Source organism: Oncorhynchus clarkii, chromosome 33, assembly GCF_045791955.1.
Source record: "Oncorhynchus clarkii lewisi isolate Uvic-CL-2024 chromosome 33, UVic_Ocla_1.0, whole genome shotgun sequence".
Lineage (NCBI taxonomy): Eukaryota > Metazoa > Chordata > Actinopteri > Salmoniformes > Salmonidae > Oncorhynchus > Oncorhynchus clarkii.
Window position 1 is genome coordinate 22,451,864 of NC_092179.1, and position 25,284 is coordinate 22,477,147.

General features: G+C 44.8%; 1 protein-coding gene across 2 annotated transcripts in view; it reads left to right on the top strand.

Moving 5' to 3' along the window:
* Positions 1-25,284, top strand: part of LOC139393225 (ankyrin repeat and sterile alpha motif domain-containing protein 1B-like) — a 366,701-nt gene that overhangs the window by 146,818 nt on the left and 194,599 nt on the right. For both annotated transcript variants that reach the window (XM_071141673.1, XM_071141674.1), the window contains exons 9-11: positions 1,873-1,949; positions 2,079-2,189; positions 9,450-9,581. In XM_071141673.1, coding sequence (XP_070997774.1) covers positions 1,873-1,949; positions 2,079-2,189; positions 9,450-9,581 — 320 coding nt within the window. The remainder of the gene's footprint in view (positions 1-1,872; positions 1,950-2,078; positions 2,190-9,449; positions 9,582-25,284) is intronic.

Here is a 25,284-nt window from a genome sequence, read left to right on the forward strand (position 1 = left end):
AGGGAGAGAGGGTGTTGTGGAGAAAGGAGGAGAGAGGGAGGGAGGGAGGGAGGGTGTTGTGGAGAAAGGAGGAGAGAGGGTGTTGTGGAGAAAGGAAGGGAGAGAGGGTGTGGTGGTGAAAGGAGGAGAGAGGGCGTTGTGGAGAAAAAAGGAGAGAGGGAGGGCGAGAGGGTGTTGTGGAGAAAGGAGGAGAGAGGGTGTTGTGGAGAAAGGAGGAGAGAGGGACGGAGAAAGGAGGAGAGAGGGTGTTGTGGAGAAAGGAGGAGAGAGGGAGGGAGAGAGGGTGTGGTGGAGAAAGGAGGAGAGAGGGAGGGAGGGAGAGTGGTGCTTTCAGCTCTATCGGGTCTGTGAATGCCAGTGAACGAGGGCAGACCAGAGGAACTACTTCCTGGATTAGAACGCCGCCACACAGAGAGGAACATATTAAGGTGTTGATGTGTATTTGGCCAGGTCTGCTCTCTTTAGTTCATTTGGTCAGCAGAAACAAACCCAGTTTGATCCATCATCATTATGTACTGTAGTACTCTGTCTCTAGCTGTTTTCACTGAAGGAAATACCATCGGTGAGCAGGTCACTCCAAGATGTGTGTGTGTCACAGTGGCAGAAGCTGATTCCAAAAGAGGCCATGGAGAAAAGTAGATTGAAAGAGAGAGAGTGATGGAGAAAGATGCTTTTTCTCTTTTGACTTCAGCTCTCTTTCTCACCTCTCCATTCTTTAACAGCCTTACATGTCACAATTAACTAGGATTGTTGAAAACATTTTTTTTTGCTCCCTTCCTTTGACGTTCCACAATCTCCTCTCCCTCTCTCCCCATATCTCCCCGTATCTCTCCCATCTCCTCTCTACCCATATCTCACCTCTCTCCCCATATCTCCCCGTATCTCTCCCATCTCCTCTCTACCCATATCTCACATCTCTCTCCCCATATCTCCCATCTCTCTCTCATCTCCCCTCTCTCTCCCCCCCTCTCTCTCCCCCCCTCTCTCTCCCTATATAATCTCTCTCCTCTCCCTCTCTCTCTCCCATCTCCCCTCTCTCTCCCCTTATAATCTCTCTCCTCTCCCTCTCCCTCTCCCATCTCCCCTCTCTCTCCCCTCTCTCTCTCTCTACCCATATCTCCCCTCCCTCTCTCTCTCTCTCTCTCTCTCTCTCTCTCTCTCTATCCCATCTCCCCTCTCTCCCCCCTCTCTCTCTCCCATCTCCCCTCTCTCTCTCCCCTCTCTCTCTCTACCCATATCTCCCTCTCTCTCTCTCTCTCTCTCTCTCTCTCTCTCTCTCTCTCTCTCTCTCTCTCTTCTCCCTCTCCCATCTCCCCTCTCTCTCTCCCCTCTCTCTCTCTACCCATATCTCCTCTCTCTCTCTCTCTCTCTCTCTCTCTCTCTCTCCCCATCTCTCTCTCTCTCTTCTCCCTCTCCCATCTCCCCTCTCTCCCTCCCCTCTCTCTCTCTACCCATATCTCCCCTCTCTCTCTCCCTCTCCCCCATCTCCCCTCTCTCTCTCCTCTCTCTCCCTCTCCCCCATCTCCCCTCTCTCTCTCCCCGCTCTCTCTCTACCCATATCCGCTCTCTCTCTACCCATATCCCCTCTCTCTCTCCCCTCTCCCCCCGCCCTCTCTCTCTCTCTCTCTCCCATCTCCCCTCTCTCTCCTCATATATCCCCTCTCTCTCTCTTCCTCCCCATATATCCCCTCTCTCTCCCATCTCCCCTCTCTCTCTCCCCCTCTCTCTCCTCATATATTCCCTCTCTCTCTCTTCCCCCCCATATATCCCCTCTCTCTCCCCTTGTAATCTCACTCCTCTCCCTCGTCTCTCCTTCGCTCCCTCTACTCCTCCCTCTCCCCCATCTCCTTTCCCCCTCCTCCTCCTCCCCAGATGATGCTGTGACAGGGGAGCTCTCCAAGCTGCTGAATGAGATGAAGATGTGTCGGGACAGAGACTACTCCTTTGAGGTGTGTCATCTCTCTTCATCTTTGTCTTATAGATCCTTGTGTTGTCTTTGGAATCATTGCTGATGCTTGTGGTGATAAAACCAAGTAATTAAATTACTACCCCACTCTACTCTACTCTACTCTACTTAGGAGCTCTGCCAGACCATCTCATCCCACTCTCATTCAATGGAGAGCTTTGGCAGCGGTCACCTATCAGACGAGGAGCGACACAGTAACGGCACCCTGAGCAGAGTCAGAAAGGTGAGCACCATTTTGGATCAGGGAGGGAGGATGGGACCAGGGGTAATCAAGGGGGATGTGGAGGGTGAGCACCATTTTGGATCAGGGAGGGAGGATGAGATCAGGGGTAATCAAGGGGGATGTGGAGGGTGAGCACCATTTTGGATCAGGGAGGGTGGATGGGACCAGGGGTAATCAAGGGGGATGTGGAGGGTGGATGGGACCATTTTGGATCAGGGAGGGTGGATGGGACCAGGGGTAATCAAGGGGGATGTGGAGGGTGAGCACCATTTTGGATCAGGGAGGGAGGATGAGACCAGGGGTAATCAATGGGGATGTGGAGGGTGGATGGGACCAGGGGTAATCAAGGGGGATGTGGAGGGTGAGCACCATTTTTGATCAGGGAGGGAGGATGAGACCAGGGGTAATCAATGGGGATGTGGAGGGTGAGCACCATTTTGGTTCAGGGAGCGAGGATGAGACCAGGGGTAATCAATGGGGATGTGGAGGGTGAGCACCATTTTGGATCAGGGAGGGAGGATGAGACCAGGGGTAATCAAGGGGGATGTGGAGGGTGAGCACCATTTTGGACCAGGGAGGGTGGATGGGACCAGGGGTAATCAAGGGGGATGTGGAGGGTGAGCACCATTTTGGATCAGGGAGGGAGGATGAGACCAGGGGTAATCAATGGGGATGTGGAGGGTGAGCACCATTTTGGATCAGGGAGGGAGGATGAGACCAGGGGTAATCAATGGGGATGTGGAGGGTGAATGGGACCATTTTGGATCAGGGAGGGTGGATGGGACCAGGGGTAATCAAGGGGGATGTGGAGGGTGAGCACCATTTTGGATCAGGGAGGGAGGATGAGACCAGGGGTAATCAATGGGGATGTGGAGGGTGAGCACCATTTTGGATCAGGGAGGGAGGATGAGACCAGGGGTAATCAATGGGGATGTGGAGGGTGGATGGGACCATTTTGAATCAGGGAGGGTGGATGGGACCAGGGGTAATCAAGGGGGATGTGGAGGGTGAGCACCATTTTGGATCAGGGAGGGTGGATGGGACCAGGGGTAATCAATGGGGATGTGGAGGGCGGATGGGACCATTTTGGATCAGGGAGGGTGGATGGGACCAGGGGTAATCAAGGGGGATGTGGAGGGTGAGCACCATTTTGGATCAGGGAGGGAGGATGAGACCAGGGGTAATCAATGGGGATGTGGAGGGTGAGCACCATTTTGGATCAGGGAGGGTGGATGGGACCAGGGGTAATCAATGGGGATGTGGAGGGCGAGGACCATTATCACAGTTTTGTGTCTGTGGTATCGTACCGTCGTATTGTTATTCTTAGATTGGAAAACCATGTTCTACTGCATCACTCTGGGGTCCATTACTGTAGTAGCATTTAGTCACCAGGAGAGGGCAGCCTCAGACACGCTATAAGGCAGACATGTTTACTGAGCAAAAACATAAACTCAACATTCAACAATTTCAAAGATTTTACTGGGTTACCGTTCATGTAAGGAAATCAGTCAATTTAAATAAATAAATTAGGGCCTGATCTTTTGATTTCACATGACTGGGAAAACAGAAACATCTATTAGTCACAGATACCTTAAACAAAAAGTAGGGGCAGAGATCAGAAAACCAGTCAGCATCTGGTGTGACCACAATTTGCCTCACGCTGCCTCACGCTGCGAATAGAGTTGATCAGGATGATGATTGTGGGCTGTGGAATGTTGTCCCTCTCCTCATCAATTTCTGTGTGAAGTTGCTGGATATTGGTGGGGACTCGAACACACTGTCGTACACGTCGATCCAGTTAATCTCATACGTGCTCAATGGGTGACCTGTCTGGGTATGCAGGCCATGAAGGAACTGGGACATTTTCAGCTTCCAGGAATTGTGTACAGATCCTTGCGACATGCTGAAACATGAGGTGATGGCAACGGATGAATGGCATGACAACGGGCCTCAGGAACCATCAATAAATACACGTGTTTATTGTCCATAGCTTATGCCTGTCCATACCATAACCTCACCGCCACCATGGAGCACTCTGTTCACAACGTTGACATCAGAAAACTGCTCGCCCACACAACGCCATCTGACCGGTACAGTTGAAACCAGGATGAATTTGTGAAGAGTACACTTGTCCAGCGTCCCAGCGTGCCAGTGGCCATCGAAGATGAGCATTTGCCCACTGAAGTCTGTTACGACGCTGAACTGCAGTCAGGTCATGACCCTGGTGAGGACGACGAGCACGCAGATGAGCTTCCCTGAGACGGTTTCTGACAGTTTGTGCAGAAATTCTTCAGTTGTGCAAACCCACAGTTTCATCAGCTGTCCGGGTGGCTGGTCTCAGACGATCCAGCAGGTGAAGAAGCTGGATGTGAAGGTCCTGGGTTGGCGTGTTTGCACATGGTCTGCGCTTGTGAGGCCTGTTGGACGTACTGCCAAATTCTCTAAAATGACATTGGAGGTGGCTTATGGTAGAGAAATTAATATTACATTCTCTGGCAACTGCTCTGGTGGACATCCCTTCAGTCAGCATGCCAATTGCACACTCCCTCAAAACTTGAGACATCTGTGGCAATATGTTGTGTGACAAAACTGCACATTTTAGAGTGGCCTTTTATTGTCCCCAGCACAAGGTGCACCTGTGTAATGATCATGCTGTTTAATCATCTTCTTGATATCCCACACCTGTCAGGTGGTGGATTGTCATGTCAAAGGATACATTCTCACTAACAAGGATGTGAACAAAATATTAGAGAAATACGTTTTTCGTTCTTATGGAACATTTCTGGGATTGCTTATTTCAGATCATGTATTTGGGGAGTTTCTCCCTTCTCTGCAGATCCACTTAAGCTCTGTCAGGTTGGATGGGGGGGTCTCTCCAGAGATGTTTGATCGGGTTCAAGTCTGGGCTCTGGCTGGGCCACTCAACCATAAAGGCCTGATAGGTGGAGCGCTGCAGAAATGGTTATCCTTCTGGAATATTCCACCATCTCCACAGAGGAGCTCTGTCAGAGTGACCATTGTGTTCTTGGTCACCTCCCAGACCAAGGCCCTTTTCCCCTGATTGCTCAGTTTGGCCGGGCGGCCAGCTCTAGGAAGAATCTTGGTGGTTCCAAACTTCTTCAATTTAAGAATGATGTAGGCCACTGTGTTCTTGGTGACCTTCAATGCTGCAGACATTTTTTGGTACCCTTCCCCAGATCTGTGCCCAACACAAGCTCTTATGACAATTCCTTCCACCTCATGGCTTGGTTTTTGCTGCATGCACTGTCAACTGTGGGACCTTATATAGGCAGGCGTGGGCCTTTCCAAATCATGTCCAATCAATAAGATTTACCACAGGTGGACTCCAAGTTGAAGAAACATCTCAAGGATGAACAATGGAAACAGGATGCACCTGAGCTCAATTTCAAGTCTCATAGCAAAGGGTCTGAATACTTATGTAAATAAGGTATTCCTGTTTTAAATGTCTAATACATTTGCTAAAATAAAAATAAACTGTTTTCGCTTTGTAATTATGGGGTATTGTGTGTAGATTGATGAGGGAAAAAATGAATTCAATCCATTTTAGAATAAGGCTGTAACATAACAAAATGTGTAAAAAGGAAGGTGTTGGAATACTTTCAGAATGCACTGTATATTTCTGTTCAGTACAGAACATCCTCCTTCCTTCTGTAAAGTAACCACTGATCTGACATGACTGGATTGGTGAAAGCTATGAAATGGAATCCTTGCTTTACAAATCAGTGATTTTGCTGGAATTCACTTGAAGGAAGGCAGTAAGGTAGGAAGGAAGGGTGCGTGTTTTAGTATTAGAACAAGGCCTAGCTTCACCCCTGAGAGCCGATTGGTAGAAGGGCTTTCATCTCGTTTCTCTCGTTTCCTGGGAGATTGATACCTGTGGCGTTTGGCGCGGCACACTAACAGGAATTGATCTGGTCTGAATCAAACCACTGCCGCTGTGTGTGTGGTGGGAGTGGGTGGCTTGATGGAGCAACAGCCTCTGGGCAGGCCTTGCCTTGGTTTAATAGAAGCACAAACACGTCTCAATCAGTCACACACTGAGGCGACGATGTAGGCGCAAACACACTGAGGCGACGATGTAGGCGCAAACACACACACACACACACACAGAGAGCACATGTAAGGGAGAGGGTTACGTACAGTATGTATTAGATTTTGTGTCTTCATGGTCAGTGTCTGTATGTGTGTGTCTCATACTTATTTGTATGGCTGTCTATGGATCTAGATGTGTGAATGTGTCCCCTGCGCCCATACAGGCCTATGTTCTCATTTGTATTCATGCACCTCCATTAGCATGACACACTGTAAATGTCAGAGAGAAATACAGCATCTGTCCATCAGACAGACTGATGAATAAAAACATGGTCATCTCCCATATCTGCTGTAGGACACACTCATCAACTTCCTGGTTCCAGAGCTGAGGTATAACCATAGACAAAGTGTTGGATGTCTATGCGTGTAGCCCACTGCCCTCCTCACTACGTCTGCTGTACACTACGGAAGGGCCTCGCTGGCTAGTAGCGAAGCCTCTTGGCAACAAATCCACACACTGGTTACTGAATAGAACAAGTCAACAGCCAGGTCACAAATAGGTGCTCGTCATGTTTGTTTAATAATGATGTGACATCAACAAATGACATATCAGGTGTCAATGTGGTGGCCCGTACCGATATGGCCTTGGTGGCCCGTACCAACAAGGCCTTGGTGGCCGTACCGACAAGGCCTTGGTGGCCCGTACCGACATGGCCTTGGTGGTCCGTACCGACAAGGCCTTGGTGGCCCGTACCGACATGGCCTTGGTGGTCCGTACCGACATGGCCTTGGTGGTCCGTACCGACATGGCCTTGGTGGCCCGTACCGACATGGCCTTGGTGGCCCGTACCGACATGGCCTTGGTGGCCCGTACCGACATGGCCTTGGTGGCCCGTACCGACATGGCCTTGGTGGCCTATCGTTTATGTACCGTAAGGGACGTCTGTACTGTTGTCTATAACTTGAATATCTCTTCCATGACAATTCTGTGATTTTCACGTGTGATTGTAAGATGGCCATTGACAATTGACAACACAGTCAAGCCCACACTACCTTAATAGTAGCACACAACAAACCAGCTTTTTCCCCACTAAACATAATACTTTGTGGTGTGAGAAAGTCAGGGAATCCCACTACTCTACCCCCAGGCTTCCAACGGGCCTAGCTCTGACAAATCACGTCTACCGTTCAACAGAGAGCAAGAAATATTCATTAGATGGCACATGCTAATATTATTCCAACAAATGAGTGTATCATCATTCAACTGAGCAGACCTGGAAGGACTCTTGGCAATACAGACCCTGTGAAAAGGGCATATTGTGTGTGTTAGCGTGCACGTGTGTGTATTATTTGTTTGTCAGGATCCCCAGTAGTTTTTGCAGAAGCAGTTGCTGCTCTTCCAGGGGTCCACAAAAAACACTGAACATTGCAAAGTAACAAAACACTGATAGACAAGGAAAGTCACACACATTTAAATACAATTATATACAAACAATGCAACAAAAATTATGTGTGCGTGCTTGTGTTTGTCCTCGCCGTTCCATGAGTTGTATTTTTGAAGGTAATTTTGCTGAGTTCCATGCGATCATGGCTCTGTATACAACTGCGTTGTCGTGAATTTGTTTTGGACTTGGGGACTGTGAAGAGACCCCTGGTGGTATGTCCTGTGGGGTGTGAATGAGTGTCTGAGCTGAATGTTATTTGATTATGCAGACAAACTGGTATTTTTGTCACAGTAATATTTCTCATTAAAACTAGGAGAAGCAGTTAATCTCTTGTCAACCAGTAAAGACTGGCATGCATGTTGTTGATGTTAGTTCTGTATGTGCAGTTAAGCGTTCTGCTTTGTTTATGAGCCAGCTGCAGTTTTGATACTGACTGTTTCCTTGTTTAGAATTTCAGTGAGCTCACTGGCTTTGAGTGCTGTAGAGTGTGAAATCATCCGCATATGTAGGCATTCTAGTTTTGTGTAAGACCAATGGCAAATAATTTGTTAAAATAGAGAAGAGTAGTGGCCCAAGGCAACTGCCCTGAGGGATACCTCATTTTAGATATCTGATGTTAAAGAAGATTCCATTGAAGAACACTCTGGATTCTGTTGGATAAATAACTCTCCAACCATGTGTTGGCAGGTGATGTAAAGCCATACCAAGTGCGTTGTTTTCAATAATAATGTATGATCAATAACATCAAAGGCTGCACTGAAATCTAACAATACAGCTCCAACTATCATCTTATTATCCATTTATTTTAACCAATCATCAGTCATCTGAGTCAGTGCAGTACGAGTTGAGTGTCCTTCTCTATATGCATGCTGAATGTCAGTAGTTAACTTGCTCTCTGAAAAATAGTGTTGTATTTGATCAAACACAATTATCTCCCTCAGTTTACTAAAAACAGGCAGCAAACTGATTGGGCGGCTGTTAGCGCCAGCAAAGGGTGCTTTACTATTTTTAGGCTGTGGAATTACTTTATCTTCCTTCCACACCTGTGGACACACACACTCCTTCAGGCTTTGGTTAAAGATCTAGCCAATAGGGGTGGTGATACAGTCTGCTACCATTCAATAGTTTACCATCAAGGTTGTCTATACCTGGAGGCTTATCATTATTGATGGATAAAAACGTTTTTTCCACCTCTCCCACACTAACTTGACCGAATTGAAAACAGCAATCCTTCTCCTGCATTATTAAATATTTTATACCAAAATATGATGGTTCACTGTTCAATGTTGTCATTTCATTTCTGAGTTTTTCCACTACTAGTGAAAATAGTAATTGAAATGATTAGCAATACCGAAAGGTTTTGTTATGAATGGCTCATCAACTTCAAAGAATGATGGAGATGAATTGGGTTTTCTACCCATGAGATACTCAAATCTCAAATATTTTCCCATTGTTTTTATGTAATTTATCTTTGTTTGGTAATACTTTCTTCTGTTTGTTAAGTTTAGTCACAACAATTCTCAATAGTATGTCGACCAATCAGCTGAGCAGCCTGACTTGTTTGCCACCTCTTTTACATAATTTATTTGAAACATGAAATGTTTCAGTTCGTCATCAATCCAGGGGGCTTTAACAGTTCCCACGGTTAGTTTCTTAACAGGTGCATGCTTGTCAACAATTTGCATGAATCATTTTCAATGTGTGTGCGTGCGTATGTGCGTGCGTGCTTTAAATGAACCGTGTGTATTGAATCTCTCTGCAGCGGCCCACTCCCCCACTTCCCCCAGCCCAGGAGGAAGAGGAGGGGGAGAAGAGCTGTGGCCCTGCTGGGTTCTGGGAGGCCCTCACACCCTGCAACGGTTGTCACAACCTGGGCTTCTCCAGCGTGTCACAGGTACGCACACACACGCACCTCCCCCTTTCACTTGTATTCCTACATAGCCTCTTCCTCCTGTCATTAATATAACTGATAACTATTGTTATGGAGTGCCAGTATACTATGCTATAATTGCCCTGTCTCAATCATAAGTCACTCTAATGGCCTGTTTCCCAGTTTGCATGGCTTGTTGCCTCTGAAACCCTCAGTTAATATACATCACCCAGCAGAATGCAGCTCTGCTGGGCCATGTAGCAATATGTTTATGCATTTCCATGACTAATAGAGCTCAGTGGATGTCGTTTTGCGCTTGGTGTGTATTTGTCGTTGTGTTGCCGTGAGAACCGCATAGTATCTCTCTCGACCACTTGCTCTCTCTTTCACTATCTTTCTCACTATCTATCTTTCTCACTATCTATCTTTCTCACTATCTATCTTTCTCACTATCTATCTTTCTCACTATCTACAGTTGAAGTCGGAACTTTACATACACCTTAGCCAAATACTTTTTAACTCAGTTTTTCACAATTCCTGACATTTAATCCTAGTAGAAATTCCCTGTCTTAGGTCAGTTAGGATCACCACTTTATTTTAAGAATGTGAAATGTCAGAATAAGTGGAGTAGGGAGAATGATTTATTTCAGCTTTTATTTCTTTCATCACATTCTCAGTGGGTCGGAAGTTTACATACACTCAATTAGTATTTAGTAGCAAAGTATTTGGTTGCCTTTAAATTGTTTTACTTGGGTCAAACATTTCGGGTAGCCTTCCACAAGCTTCCCACAATAAGTTGGGTGAATTTTGGCCCATTCCTCCTAACAGAGCTGGTGTAACTGAGTCAGGTTTGTAGGCCTCCTTGCTCGCACACGCTTTTTCAGTTCTGCCCACAAATGTTCTATAGGATTGAAGTCGGGGCTTTGTGATGGCCACTCCAATACCTTGACTTTGTTGTCCTTAAGCCATTTTGCCACAACTTTGGAAGTATGCTTGGGGTCATTGTCCATTTGGAAGACCCATTTGCGACCAAGCTTTAACTTCCTGACTGATGTCTTGAGATGTTGCTTCAATATATCCACATCATTTTCCTGCCTCATAATGCCATTTATTTTGTGAAGTGCACCAGTCCCTCCTGCAGCAAAGCACCCCTACAACATGATGCTGCCATCCCTGTGCTTCACTGTTGGGATGGTGTTCTTCGGCTTGCAAACATCTCTAGGAGACAGCCTTCCTGAGCGATATGACGGCTGAGTGGTCCCATGGTGTTTATACTTGCGTACTATTGTTTGTACAGATGAACGTGGTACCTTCAGGCGTTTGGAAATTGCTCCCAAGGATGAACCAGACTTGTGGATGTCTACAATTTTTTTTTCTGAGATATTGGCAGATTTCTTTTGATTTTCCCATGATGTCAAGCAAAGAGGCACTGAGTTTGAAGGTAGGCCTGGAAATACATCCACAGGTACACCTCAAAATTTACTCAAATGATGTCAATTAGCCTATCAAAAGCTTCTAAAGCCATGACATAATTTTCAGGAATTTTCCAAGCTGTTTAAAGGCACAGTCAACTTAGTGTATGTAAACTTCTGACCCACTGGAATTGTGATACAGTGAATTATAAATGAAATAATCTGTCTGTAATCAATTGTTGGAAAAATGACTTGTGTCATTCACAAAGTAGACGTCCTAACCGACTTGCCAAAACTATAGTTTGTTAACAAGAAATATGTGGAGTGGTTGAAAAACTAGTTTTAATGATTCCATCTAAGTGTATGTAAACTTCTGACTTCAACTGTATCTTTCTCACTATCTTTCTGAATATCTTTTTCTCTCTTCGTTTAGTTTCTCTCTCTTTCGCTCTCCCTTAGTTTTTCTCTTTCTCTTGTTGTCTCCACAACTGGGAAGGGCATCAGTATCCATTCTCCCAGCTCTTTCCCCTCTGTCTCCCCCTTTTCCCCCTCCCTCTCCCCCTCCTGTCCCCCCCCCCCCCTTTCACCCCCTCTGTCCTCCCCCCTCCGGTCTCCCCCTCTGTCCTCCCTATCCGGTCTCCGCCTCTCTCCCCCTCCTGTCTCCCTGTCTCCCCCTCTTTCCCTTCCCTCGCTCCCCCTCTGTCTCCCCCCTCATGTCTCCCTCTTCTGTCTTCCCCCTCTCCCCCTCCTGTCTCCACCCTCTGTCCCCCCTCTTCCCTCCTGTGTTTGGCCCACAGCCAGGCTAGAGTTAACTATCTATCAACACCTGGGCCTCTGTGTGGTGGGGGATGATGGGCCTGGGATGCAGTCCCTGGCCGATTAGCAGGGTCCACTTTTGGGATTTTGTGTTTGTGTGTTCATTTAGTTCTCAACTGGCCTCGTTTTGGTTTCATCTAGCCCAAAATTCTCCCCACACCTCCTCTCCCTGTCTCCAAGGCAATCAGCTCCCTCCTGATTGGTTTGTCTCTCAACAAGGGAATCAGCTCCCTCCTGATTGGTTTGTCTCTCAACAAGGGAATCATATTACTTATAACAGGATGCTTCAACTAGTCCTGGAACGTTCAAAGTGTTTGTTCAACCAATCAACTACTCAGCACAATCTTCACAAAATATCCATCTGTATTGTTTAATTTCAGAGGTTAAATTGTAAGTAAGGACGCTTTTTCAGCGCCAATGTCCACCACCAAATCAGACTTACTCCACACCTCCTCAGTCTCCCTCCCTTTTTCTCTCCTCCTTCTCTCCATCTGTTCTTCTCTCCTTCCTCCTCTCATCCGTCCGGTCTGTCAAATTGTCAGAGTGATGGCAGTCCCACTGGGCTCTGTTCTCTTCCTCTTTTTAAGTGGTGAAATGTTTCTCTCTCGCTTTCCACTCGGTTTCACCTCTTCGCTTTTTCTCCACAACTTTCTTTCCCTTTGGCCTCACCCCCCCATCTCTCTGTCTCTCTCTCGCCTTCCCTACCTCACCCCCCATCTCTCTGTCTCTCTCTCTCCTTCCCTACATCACCCCACATCTCTCTGTCTCTCTCTCACCTTCCCTACCTCACCCCACATCTCTGTCTCTCTCTCTCCTTCCCTACCTCACCCCCATCTCTCTCTCTCTCTTTCCTTCCCTACCTCACCCCACATCTCTCTGTCTCTCGCTCTCCTTCCCTACCTCACCCCATCTATCTCTCTTTCTCTCCTTCCCTACCTCACCCCACATCTCTCTCTCCTTCCCTACACCAGCCCACATCTCTCTCTCCTTCCCTACATCAGCCCACATCTCTCTCTCTCCTTCCCTACATCAGCCCACATCGCTCTCTCTCCTTCCCTACATCACCCACATCTCTATCTCTCTCCTTCCCTACATCACCCCCCATCTCTCTGTCTCTCTCTCTCCTTCCCTACCTCACCCCCATCTTTCAGTCTCTCTCTCTCTCCTTCCCTACATCACCCCACATCTCTCTCTCTCTCCTTCCCTACATCACCCACATCTCTCTCTCCTTCCCTACATCAGCCCACATCTCTTTCTCCACATTTCTCTCTCACTGTCTGACAGAAGTGTGTTAAGCGCTGTATCGATCGCAGTGGTAGCGAGGTCTCAGCTGTCACTCAAGCTGTCAGTCAGAGAGACGGACTGTACTCTGATGTGTGCTGCAGAGGGTTACTGTAAAAGGCTGCTGTGTGTGTGTGTGTGTGTGTGTGTGTGTGTGTGTGTGTGTGTGTGTGTGTGTGTGTGTGTGTGTGTGTGTGTGTGTGTGTGTGTGTGTGTGTGTGTGTGTGTGTGATAAATAGAGCGAGTGAGGGAGTCAGAGAGAGAGGGATAGAAAGAGAGCATTTAGTCGTAACCACAGAAGCAACGCCAAGACATCATCAAACATCTTTCATTGCCACAGTTCCTATATATGAGCATTGAGGTGGAAAAATGTGTCCTTCTCTGTCGCATGTCTTGCATATGTGTGTTTGAGCGGAGGGGGTTCCATCTCTCTATCTCTCTCGTCACACAGACGTGGATCCTCTGTCCTCTCCATGTGAACGCAGATGCCATGACAACCAAGGACCACTTTAGGTGTGTGTGTTTGGTAAAGCAGTGTGGGGTTCCTTCAGCTGAAAGTACGACGTCTTAGATGGAAACAAAGTAGGAACTTTTTCACTGTGGAGCCCCTGCAGAGAGAATGATGGAGAGGGAGGGGGAGAGGGAGTGGGAGAGAGGGGGAGAGGGAGTGGGAGAGAGGGAGAGAGGGAAGACAAAGGGTCCACACGGTTGCTAGGCAACACAGAAATTCATAAAGTAGCAGGCGTGGGATATCCGCCCACTACAACCATTGACAAATCTGTACCAGATCAGGTCAGGTGCGTCAGAGCACTGCGCAATAACAGACACACACGCATACGGAAACGCACACCCACACACATACGCACAGGAATGCATGGCTGCACGCTGCACGGCTGTACGCACGCAAATTGGGCCTAGTGCTCCCGAGTGGTGCAGCGGTCTAAGGCACTGCATCACAGTGCTAGAGGCATCACTACAGACACCCTAGTTCAAATACAGGCTGTATCACAACCGCCCGTGATTGGGAGTCCCATAGGGCTGCGCACCATTGGTTCGGCGTTGTCCGGGTTGGACCGGTGCAGGCCGTCATTGTAATTAAGAATGTATTCTTAACTGACTTGTCTAGTTAAATAAAGGTTCAATTCAACAACAACAAAATACAGTGCAGGTTGGGAGAATCCAGAGTAAATTAATGCAGCTGGAAGGGTGTGTGACCAATGCTGCAGTCATAGTAAGCTGTAGTGAACAATGCTGCAGTCATAGTAAGCTGTAGTGTCCAATGCTGCAGTCATAGTAAGCTGTAGTGAACAATGCTGCAGTCATAGTAAGCTGTAGTGAACAATGCTGCAGTCATAGTAAGCTGTAGTGAACAATGCTGCAGTCATAGTAAGCTGTAGTGACCAATGCTGCACTCATAGTAAGCTGTAGTGTCCAATGCTGCAGTCATAGTAAGCTGTAGTGACCAATGCTGCAGTCATAGTAAGCTGTAGTGAACAATGCTGCAGTCATAGTAAGCTGTAGTGACCAATGCTGCAGTCATAGTAAGCTGTAGTGACCAATGCTGCAGTCATAGTAAGCTGTAGTGACCAATGCTGCAGTCATAGTAAGCTGTAGTGAACAATGCTGCAGTCATAGTAAGCTGTAGTGTCCAATGCTGCAGTCATAGTAAGCTGTAGTGACCAATGCTGCAGTCATAGTAAGCTGTAGTGACCAATGCTGCAGTCATAGTAAGCTGTAGTGACCTTGTCACGCCCTGCCATCCTCTCCTCATCTCGCTAGAACATTCTGCTGACATTGTCAGGAGCTACCCTTGGGATTCTTAGAACCGCTGGGAGTGTGTGTGTGTTTGTGTTTCCCTCAGGGTTGCAGATAACTGTGTCCTCGAGGGGAAAAGAACAGAGGTTCTGGAGGTCTGATAAGAGAGAGTCTTGGGGAACAGAGGAAGAGGTGGGGTCAGATGTTTGAGTTTCATATCAGTCATGACCAAGATCAAATTGTTTTGATGAAATATAACTTTCCACTTTGTTCTTATACAGACTTCAATACACTTGAATATGTTACATATGTGACTATTGTTATTTAAATTGGTCATTGAGAAACACCCCCTGGATGTCTTGTGCGATGGTTTGCTCCACAGAACACACTGGTTGGAGTGTTCCAACTAGGTGAAACATCTGCCGATGTGCCCTTGAGCAAGGCACCTAACCCTCTGGATAAGAGTATCTGCTATGTGACTAACGTTACAATGTAAAAGTCATGTAAATGCAGTTGAAGGAAGGCTGTTCAGGAGGTATCGGTGTCCCATGTGGCTCAGTTGGTAGAGCATGGCCCCTTCAATGCCAGGGTCGTGGGTTCGATTCCCATGGTATGCACTCACTACTGTAAGTCTCTCTGGATAAGAGCGTCTGCTGAATGACTCAAATGTAAAACATGTAAGATAAGTGGAGATAAGTGTTTGTGTGTAATTACATTAGTTTCTCATGGCTAATATTTATGGGGAATGCCCTAAGTATCAAATCAAGCTTTCAGACATGGAATGCATTAAGTATCAAAGCAAGCTTTCAGACAGGAAATGCATTAAGTATCAAAGCAAGCTTTCAGACATGGAATGCATTAAGTATCAAATCAAGCTTTCAGACAGGGAATGCATTAAGTATCAAATCAAGCTTTCAGACATGGAATGCATTAAGTATCAAATCAAGCTTTCAGACATGGAATGCATTAAGTATCAAATCAAGCTTTCAGACATGGAATGCATTAAGTATCAAATCAAGCTTTCAGACAGGGAATGCATTAAGTATCAAATCAAGCTTTCAGACATGGAATGCATTAAGTATCAAATCAAGCTTTCAGACAGGGAATGCATTAAGTATCAAATCAAGCTTTCAGACAGGGAATGCATCACAATGTGCTTCACAGGAAAAAACTATGAAGATGATAAAAATATATTTACATTACAACAAACATAAGAGGATAAAATATTAAATTAAACTGAATGACTAAAAATCACCCTAAGGAAAATCACCCTAAGGAAAAGCACCCTAAGGAAAAGCACCCTAAGGAAAAGCACCCTAAGGAAAAGCACCCTAAGGAAAAGCACCCTAAGGAAAAGCACCCTAAGGAAAAGCACCCTAAGGAAAAGCACCCGAAGGAAAAGCACCCGAAGGAAAAGCACCCTAAGGAAAAGCACCCGAAGGAAAAGCACCCTAAGGAAAAGCACCCTAAGGAAAAGCACCCGAAGGAAAAGCACCCGAAGGAAAAGCACCCTAAGGAAAAGCACCCTAAGGAAAAGCACCCTAAGGAAAAGCACCCTAAGGAAAAGCACCCGAAGGAAAAGCACCCGAAGGAAAAGCACCCTAAGGAAAAGCACCCTAAGGAAAAGCACCCTAAGGAAAAGCACCCGAAGGAAAAGCACCCTAAGGAAAAGCACCCTAAGGAAAAGCACCCGAAGGAAAAGCACCCGAAGGAAAAGCACCCTAAGGAAAAGCACCCTAAGGAAAAGCACCCGAAGGAAAAGCACCCGAAGGAAAAGCACCCTAAGGAAAAGCACCCTAAGGAAAAGCACCCTAAGGAAAAGCACCCTAAGGAAAAGCACCCTAAGGAAAAGCACCCTAAGGAAAAGCACCCGAAGGAAAAGCACCCTAAGGAAAAGCACCCTAAGGAAAAGCAAAGCTAAAAAGGTGTTTTAAGATCTCTTTTAAATATGTCCAATTTCGGCCCGCCTCAGGTTCTCTGGCAGACTATTCCAGAGGCTGGGGGCATAGTAACTGCCTCTCCATGCCTCTTGGTCCTGGGCTTTGGGATAGTTAAAAGGCTTCCTCTCCATGCCTCTTGGTCCTGGGCTTTGGGATAGTTAAAAGGCTTCCTCTCCATGCCTCTTGGTCCTGGGCTTTGGGATAGTTAAAAGGCTTCCTCTCCATGCCTCTTGGTCCTGGGCTTTGGGATAGTTAAAAGGCCAGTACCAAAGGACCTAAGGGACCTACTGGGTACATAAATTAGATGCATGTCTGACATGTATTGAGGTGAACAATCGTGGATTGATTTACAAACCAATAGAAATGAATTGTAAAACTCACAGGCAGCCAGTACTGAGACCTTAAGACCGGTGTATTGTGTGCTGTCTGTCTGGTCTTGGTCAGTACCCATGCTGCAGCATTATGTATGTTTTTTGCAGTTAACCAATGACTTTCTTGGGTAGGTCAGACAGGAGAGCATTACAGGAGTCAAGTCTGCTTGTAATAAAAGCATGGATGAGTCTCTGGATCAGCCTTAGAGAGAAACGGCAACACCTTGGCAATGTTCCTCAGGTGGTAAAACTATATTGGTCACATTCCTAATGTTTGATTCGAAATAGAGTTCAGAATCTATAATAACACCTCGTTTTTAACCTGGTGTTTTATCTGTATTGTCTGTGAATTAAAATGTGCCCCCAGATTTTCTCTCTGTGCTTTGGCTCCAACAATAAGTACCTTGTTCTTGTCTTGATTTAGTTGGAGGAAGTTGTGAGCCATCCAAGTATTTAAATCACAAATACAGTCTAATAAATTATCCGTAGAGCTAAAATCCTCTGGTAACACAGAAATATAAAATTGTGTCTGCGTAGCAGTGAAAATCAATGCTGTTATTTCTGATAATGCTGCCAAGGGGTAACATATATAACCTGAACAGTACCAGACCCAAAATCGAACGTTGTGGAACGCCACAACTCTCGACTGGTTAAATAGGTCTTAAAGAGGTCCTAAAGGACAGAGAGCTGTTTGGCTTCTGTGTTGGCTTTAAGATAATTTACCTCTTTAACTAAGGCTGTCTCTGTGCTATGGTGGGCCCGAATACCACATTGGGTTAAAAAAAAAATTGCTGGTTGAAAACCAATTTCTTAAGAATTTTACTTAAGAATGGAAGGTTGGAGATTGGCTGAAAATTGCAGAGAGCTGAAGAATCTAGATTACTTTTCTTCAGAAGGGGTTTCACCATAGCAGTGAATTGCAGTGGGGAAGGTGCCTGTGAAGTGATTAACAATTGCTTTCACTTCTTCACATATGCAATTAAAAACTGTTTTGAAAAAGGTGGTGGGGATAGGATAGAGAAGGCAGGTAGAAGGCATAAGTTGTGATATCACTTCCCTGAGCATGTCTGTGTCAACCAGGGAAAATAAATCCATAGTGCCTTTGCGTGGTAGTCTAGGGCACATATCAAAAGTTATCATCAGGTCTTGCTGGACTGACAAACATTAGGCTGGGTATCTCTGAAATATGCCGCAAACTCTTCACATTTAGATGTAGAGGAAAGTTCACATAGGTTTGCGAGGGTAGGATTTGTCAGGCCATCAATGGTCAGGAAGAGCACTGTCTAATTATTCAGATTAATAGTGATCAAGTTAGAGAAATGAGCCCGTCTGGCATTTCTAATTGCCTTGTTATAAATGCCAAGACGCTCTCTCAGAATATCATAAAGGACCTGCAACTTTGACTTTCTTCACTTCCGCTCAATTAAATGTATTAGTTTCCTCCCTCATCTCTGTTTGGATGAGGCCTTTTTCAACTTTACTGGAGCCATGGCATCAATGGTTGCCTTTTAATTTGCTATTAAAGTTATCAGAAGAAGGCAGAATAGGTGGTGGAGTGTTGTTCATACACTCAATAACATCTGTATCAATGTCAGAGGTAAGATAGTACTTCTTAATAATGCGTTCAGTATTACACTGCACTATGGGCAACAAGGTAGTAAAAAACATGGAGTGGTGATCAGATAAAGCAACATCACCAATAGAGGATATGTCAATAGAATATGTCAGTCTCTCTTTGATGTTGCTGGGACTGGAGCATTACCAGACCCTGTTTGTCAGTCTCTAAAACAGTTTGATGTTGCTGGGGCTGGAGCACTACCAGACCCTGTCTGTCAGTCTCTAAAACAGTTTGATGTTGCTGGGACTGGAGCACTACCAGACCCTGTCTGTCAGTCTCTAAAACAGTTTGATGTTGCTGGGGCTGGAGCACTACCAGACCCTGTCTGTCAGTCTCTAAAACAGTTTGATGTTGCTGGGACTGGAGCACTACCAGACCCTGTCTGTCAGGGAGCTAACATTAATGATATGCATGTCAATCTCTCATGGCTCAAAGTGGAGGAGAGATTGACTTCTTCACTACTTGTTTTTGTAAGAGATGTTGACAAGCTGAATGTACCGAGGTGTCTGTTTTAAACTACTAGCATACAGCTCGGACACCCATGCATACCCCACAAGACATGACACAAGGTCTCTTTACAGTCCCCAAGTCCAGAACAGACTATGGGATGCACACAGCACTACATAGAGCCATGACTACATAGAACTCTATTCCACATTAGGTGGAATGCAGATGCCAGCAGTAGAATCAGATTTAAAAAACAGGTCAAAATACACCTAATGGAACAGCAGGGACTGTGAAGAGACACACACAGGAACAGATACAGATACACTCATACACACACAAGCTCTAGCACATGCACTCTACACACACGTGCATAGTAATATTGTTGTATTGTGGTGTTATACTAGTGGTGTAAAAATGTTAAATGATGTACTGTTTAATCTTTTCTTTAATAAGTGTCTTAATGTGTTTGGACCCCAGGAAGAGCAGCTGCTGCCTTTTCAACAGTTAATGGGATCCCTAATACATACAAGTACAACTTTGCTATAGGATGCATTTAAAACGGAGTTACAGCAAGGTCGGTGTACTTAGAAAGCAAGTTTCCTTTTCTCTCAGCCGAGCTAGCAGCCAGAGGATCTCTTCCCTGAGATGCTTGATGGTGGTACATTTAGGGCAGACAAATCCCTGTCCATTTTCCAGTTCCACCTGATCTGCATCTTGTGGAAATCATTTTCCAGCTGTGGATAAAACCCCTGGTGTGCTAGCACTGCTACCGTTAGCCATCATGAAAACGGAACAGGCTAGCTGCTACTTAACAGGAATCCGGGACACAAACTGATGGGGTCAGCCTTTAGGCCGACCCCGTCATGGAGCCAGTAGAAATACAAACTTTAGCGATTATTAAGAACGATTTCATGTAATCTATTTCATAAAAACAACTAACCGAGTGTGTTCGTGGCCAAAAGTTTTGAGAATGACGCAAATATTAGTTTTCACAAGGTGAAAATCAGTTTGTATATGATGGTGATTTGTATATACTCCAGAATGTTATGAAGACTGATCAGATGAATTGCAATTAATTGCAAAGTCCCTCTTTGCCATGCAAATGAACTGAATCCCAAAAAACATTTCCACTGCATTTCATCCCTGACACAAAAAGACCAGCTGACATCATGTCAGTGATTATTTCGTTAACACAGGTGTGAGTGTTGACAAGGACAAGGCTGGAGATCACTCTGTCATGCTGATTGAGTTCGAATAACAGACTGGAAGCTTCAAAAGGAGGGTGGTGCTTTGAATCGTTGTTCTTCCGTTGTCAACCATGGTTAGTGCATCTGCACGCACAGTGAGGTGAAGACTTTTGGAGGATGGCCTGGTGTCAAGGAGGGCAGCAAAGAAGCCACTTCTCTCCAGGAAAAATCAGGGACAGACTGGTATTCTGCAAAAGGTACAGTGATTGGACTGCTGAGGACTGGAGTAAATTAATTTTCTCTGATGAATCCCCTTTCAGATTGTTTGGGGCATCTGGAAAAAAGCTTGTCCGGAGAAGACAAGGTGAGCGCTACCATCAGTCCTTTGTCATGCCAACAGTAAAGCATCCTGAGACCATTCATGTGTGGGGTTGCTTCTCAGCCAAGGGAGTGGGCTCACTCACAATTTTACCTAAGAACACAGCCATGAATAAAGAATGGTACCAACACATCCTTTGAGAGCAACTTCTCCAAACCATCAAGGAACAGTTTGGTGATGAACAATGCCTTTTCTAGCCTGATGGAGCACCTTGCCATAAGGCAAAAGTGATAACTAAGTGGCTCTGGGAACAAAACATCGATATTTTGGGTCCTTCGCCAGGAAACTCCCCAGACCTTAATCCCATTGAGAACTTGTGGTCAATCCTCAAGAGGCGAGTGGACAAACAAAAACCCACAAATTCTGACAAACTCCAAGCGTTGATTATGCAAGAATGGGCTGCCATCAGTCAGGATGTGGCCCAGAAGTTAATTGACAGCATGCCAGTGCGTATTGCAGAAGTCTTGAAAAAGAAGGGTCAACACTGCAAATATTGACTCTTTGCATCAACTTCATGTAATTGTCAATAAAAGCCTTTGACACTTATGAAATGCTTGTAATTATACTTCAGTATTCCATAGTAACATCTGACAAAAATATCTAAAGACACTGAAGCAGTAGACTTTGTGAAAATTAATATTTGTGTCATTCTCAAAACGTTTGGCCACGACTGTAGACGGACACTGTTTTGTTGAGCGCTCTGATGACTTTTCATCAGAAATATGTGATTATGCTTCTTCAGCTCGTATTTATGGTTGATGCATTGTGTGTGTGTGTGTGTGTGTGTGTCCACGCAGGTGGTTGTGTGTTTGTGTGTGCTTATGAGCACACGTTAGTTTGTGTATATGTGTATGCGTGCTTACCGAAGTGTGTGTCATTGCTCTCTCATAATCCAAACGACCAACACAGTTAGTTTATGATTGTGTTACCGTCGCTAATGTTTATGTGCAACACTATTTATCTTCCCTGGCATTTCCATGTTAAATATTCATACATTAGCTAATACAGTTAGCATGAGATTGGTTCCCACGGGCTAATCCTTCTAGTCAAGTCAGCATTTTCTCACAACTCACTGTCTACTGCTAAGGTTCGGTCTCGACTGGCGTTGCTAATGTTGGCTATGGTGCTATTAGACAACGTAATACAGTATTTGCCTATGTGGGTTCTACTTTGCAATTTCTGTTCATCAGTAATATGCAATTGACTCCAAATAAGTACACTAAGTTTAAATGTGCAGCTCACTTCACCATTTCCAAGATATCCTTCTAGATACCGTACAGTGCCTATAGTAAGTCTACAAGCCTAAATTATTTCAGAAGTCAAATTTGGCTTAACAAATCACATAAATTATATGGCCTCACTCTGTGTGAAATAATAGTGGTTGACACGTTTTAAGACTGACTACCCCCCATTATTGTGTCCCCAAGGCAATATCCAAGGGCGTTGTAGTTTTTTATGGTTAATGTCATCTGTCCTTTAAATTATACCTATTTAAATGTTGTAGTTTTGGGGTACAGCAGTGAAAGTGGCATGTTTGGGAACTCTCTCTTCTCTAACCCATCTCTCCTCTCCTAGGCATCCCTGTCTACCTATCTCTCTGTCTCTCTCTGTCTCTCCCTGCCTCTCTCTCTTCTCTCTAACCCATCTCTCCTCTCCTAGGCATCCCTGTCTACCTATCTCTCTGTCAATTCAATTAAATTCAAGGGGCTGTATTGACATGGGAAACATGTGTTAACATTGCCAAAGCAAGTGAGGTAGATAATATATAAAGTGAATATATAAAGTGAAATAAACAATACAAATTAACAGTAAACATTACACATACAGAAGTTTCAAAACAGTAAAGACATTACAAATGTCATATTATATATATATATATATATATATACAGTGTTTTAACAATGTACAAATGGTTAAAGGACACAAGATAAAATAAATAAGCATAAATATGGGTTGTATTTACAATGGTGTTTGTTCTTCACTGGTTGCCCTTTTCTCGTGGCAACAGGTCACAAATCTTGCTGCTGTGATGGCACACTGTGGAATTTCACCCAGTAGATATGGGAGTTTATCAAAATTGGATTTGTTTTCGAATTCTTTGTGGATCTGTGTAATCTGAGGGAAATATGTCTCTCTAATATGGTCATACATTGGGCAGGAGGTTAGGAAGTGCAGCTCAGTTTCCACCTCATTTTGTGGGCAGTGAGCACATAGCCTGTCTTCTCTTGAGAGCCAGGTCTGTCTACGGCGGCCTTTCTCAATAGCAAGGCTATGCTCACTGAGTCTGTACATAGTCAAAGCTTTCCTTAATTTTGGGTCAGTCACAGTGGTCAGGTATTCTGCCGCTGTGTACTCTCTGTGTAGGGCCAAATAGCATTCTAGTTTGCTCTGTTTTTTTGTTAATTCTTTCCAATGTGTCAAGTAATTATCTTTTTGTTTTCTTATAATTTGGTTGGGTCTAATTGTGCTGCTGTCCTGGGGCTCTGTAGGGTGTGTTTGTGTTTGTGAACAGAGCCCCAGGACCAGCTTGCTTAGGGGACTCTTCTCCAGGTTCATCTCTCTGTAGGTGATGGCTTTGTTATGGAAGGTTTGGGAATCGCTTCCTTTTAGGTGGTTATAGAATTTAACGGCTCTTTTCTGGATTTTGATAATTAGTGGGTATCGGCCTAATTCTGCTCTGCATGCATTATTTGGTGTTCTACGTTGTACACAGAGGATATTTTTGCAGAATTCTGCGTGCAGAGTCTCAATTTGGTGTTTGTCCCATTTTGTGAATTCTTGGTTGGTGAGCGGACCCCAGACCTCACAACCATAAAGGCCAATGGGCTCTATGACTGATTCAAGTATTTTTAGCCAAATCCTAATTGGTATGTTGAAATTTATGTTCCTTTTGATGGCATAGAATGCCCTTCTTGCCTTGTCTTTTAGATCGTTCACAGCTTTGTGGAAGTTACCTGTGGCGCTGATGTTTAGGCCAAGGTATGTATAGTTTTTTGTGTGCTCTAGGGTAACAGTGTCTAAATGGAATTTGTATTTGTGGTCCTGGTGACTGGACCTTTTTTGGAACACCATTATTTTGGTCTTACTGAGATTTACTGTCAGGGCCCAGGTCTGACAGAATCTGTGCATAAGATCTAGGTGCTGCTGTAGGCCCTCCTTGGTTGGTGACAGAATCACCAGATCATCAGCAAATAGCAGACATTTACCTTCGGGTTCTAGTAGGGTGAGGCCGGATGCTGCAGACTTTTCTAGTGCCCTCGCCAATTCGTTAATATATATGTTAAAGAGGGTGGGGCTCAAGCTGCATCCCTGTCTCACCCCACGACCCTGTGTGAAGAAATGTGTGTGTTTTTTGCCAATTTTAACCGCACACTTGTTGTTTGTGTACATGGATTATATAATGTTGTATGTTTTACCCCCAACACCACTTTCTATCAGTTTGTATAGCAGACCCTCATGCCACATTGAGTCGAAGGCTTTTTTGAAATCAACAAAGCATGAGAAGACTTTGCCTTTGTTTTGGTTTGTTTAGTTGTCAATTAGGGTGTGCAGGGTGAATACATGGTCTGTTGTACGGTAATTTGGTAAAAAGCCAATTTGACATTTGCTCAGTACATTGTTTTCATTGAGGAAATGTACGAGTCTGCTGTTAATGATAATGCAGAGGATTTTCCCAAGGTTACTGTTGACGCATATTCCACGGTAGTTATTGGGGTCAAATTTGTCTCCACTTTTGTGGATTGGGGTGATCAGTCCTTGGTTCCAAATATTGGGGAAGATGCCAGAGCTAAGGATGATGTTAAAGAGTTGTATTATAGCCAATTGGAATTTGTTGTCTGTATATTTGATCATTTCATTGAGGATACCATCAACACCACAGGCCTTTTTGGGTTGGAGTGTTTTTATTTTGTCCTGTAACTCATTCAATGTAATTGGAGAATCCAGTGGGTTCTGGTAGTCTTTAATAGTTGATTCTAAGATCTGTATTTGATCATGTATATGTTTTTGCTCTTTATTCTTTGTTATAGAGCCAAAAAGATTGGAGAAGTGGTTTACCCATACATCTCCATTTTGGATAGATAATTCTTCGTGTTGTTGTTTGTTTAGTGTTTTCCAATTTTCCCAGAAGTGGTTAGAGTCTATGGATTCTTCAATTACATTGAGCTGATTTCTGACATGCTGTTCCTTCTTTTTCCGTAGTGTATTTCTGTATTGTTTTAGTGATTCACCATAGTGAAGGCGTAGACTCAGGTTTTCCAGGTCTCTATGTTTTTGGTTGGACAGGTTTCTCAATTTCTTTCTTAGATTTTTGCATTCTTCATCAAACCATTTGTCATTGTTGTTCATTTTCTTTGGTTTTCCATTTGAGATTTTTAGATTTGATAGGGAAGCTGAGAGGTCAAATATACTGTTAAGATTTTCTACTGACAAGTTTACACCTTCACTATTACAGTGGAACGTTTTACCCAGGAAATTGTCTAAAAGGGATTGAATTTGTTGTTGCCTAATTGTTTTTTGGTA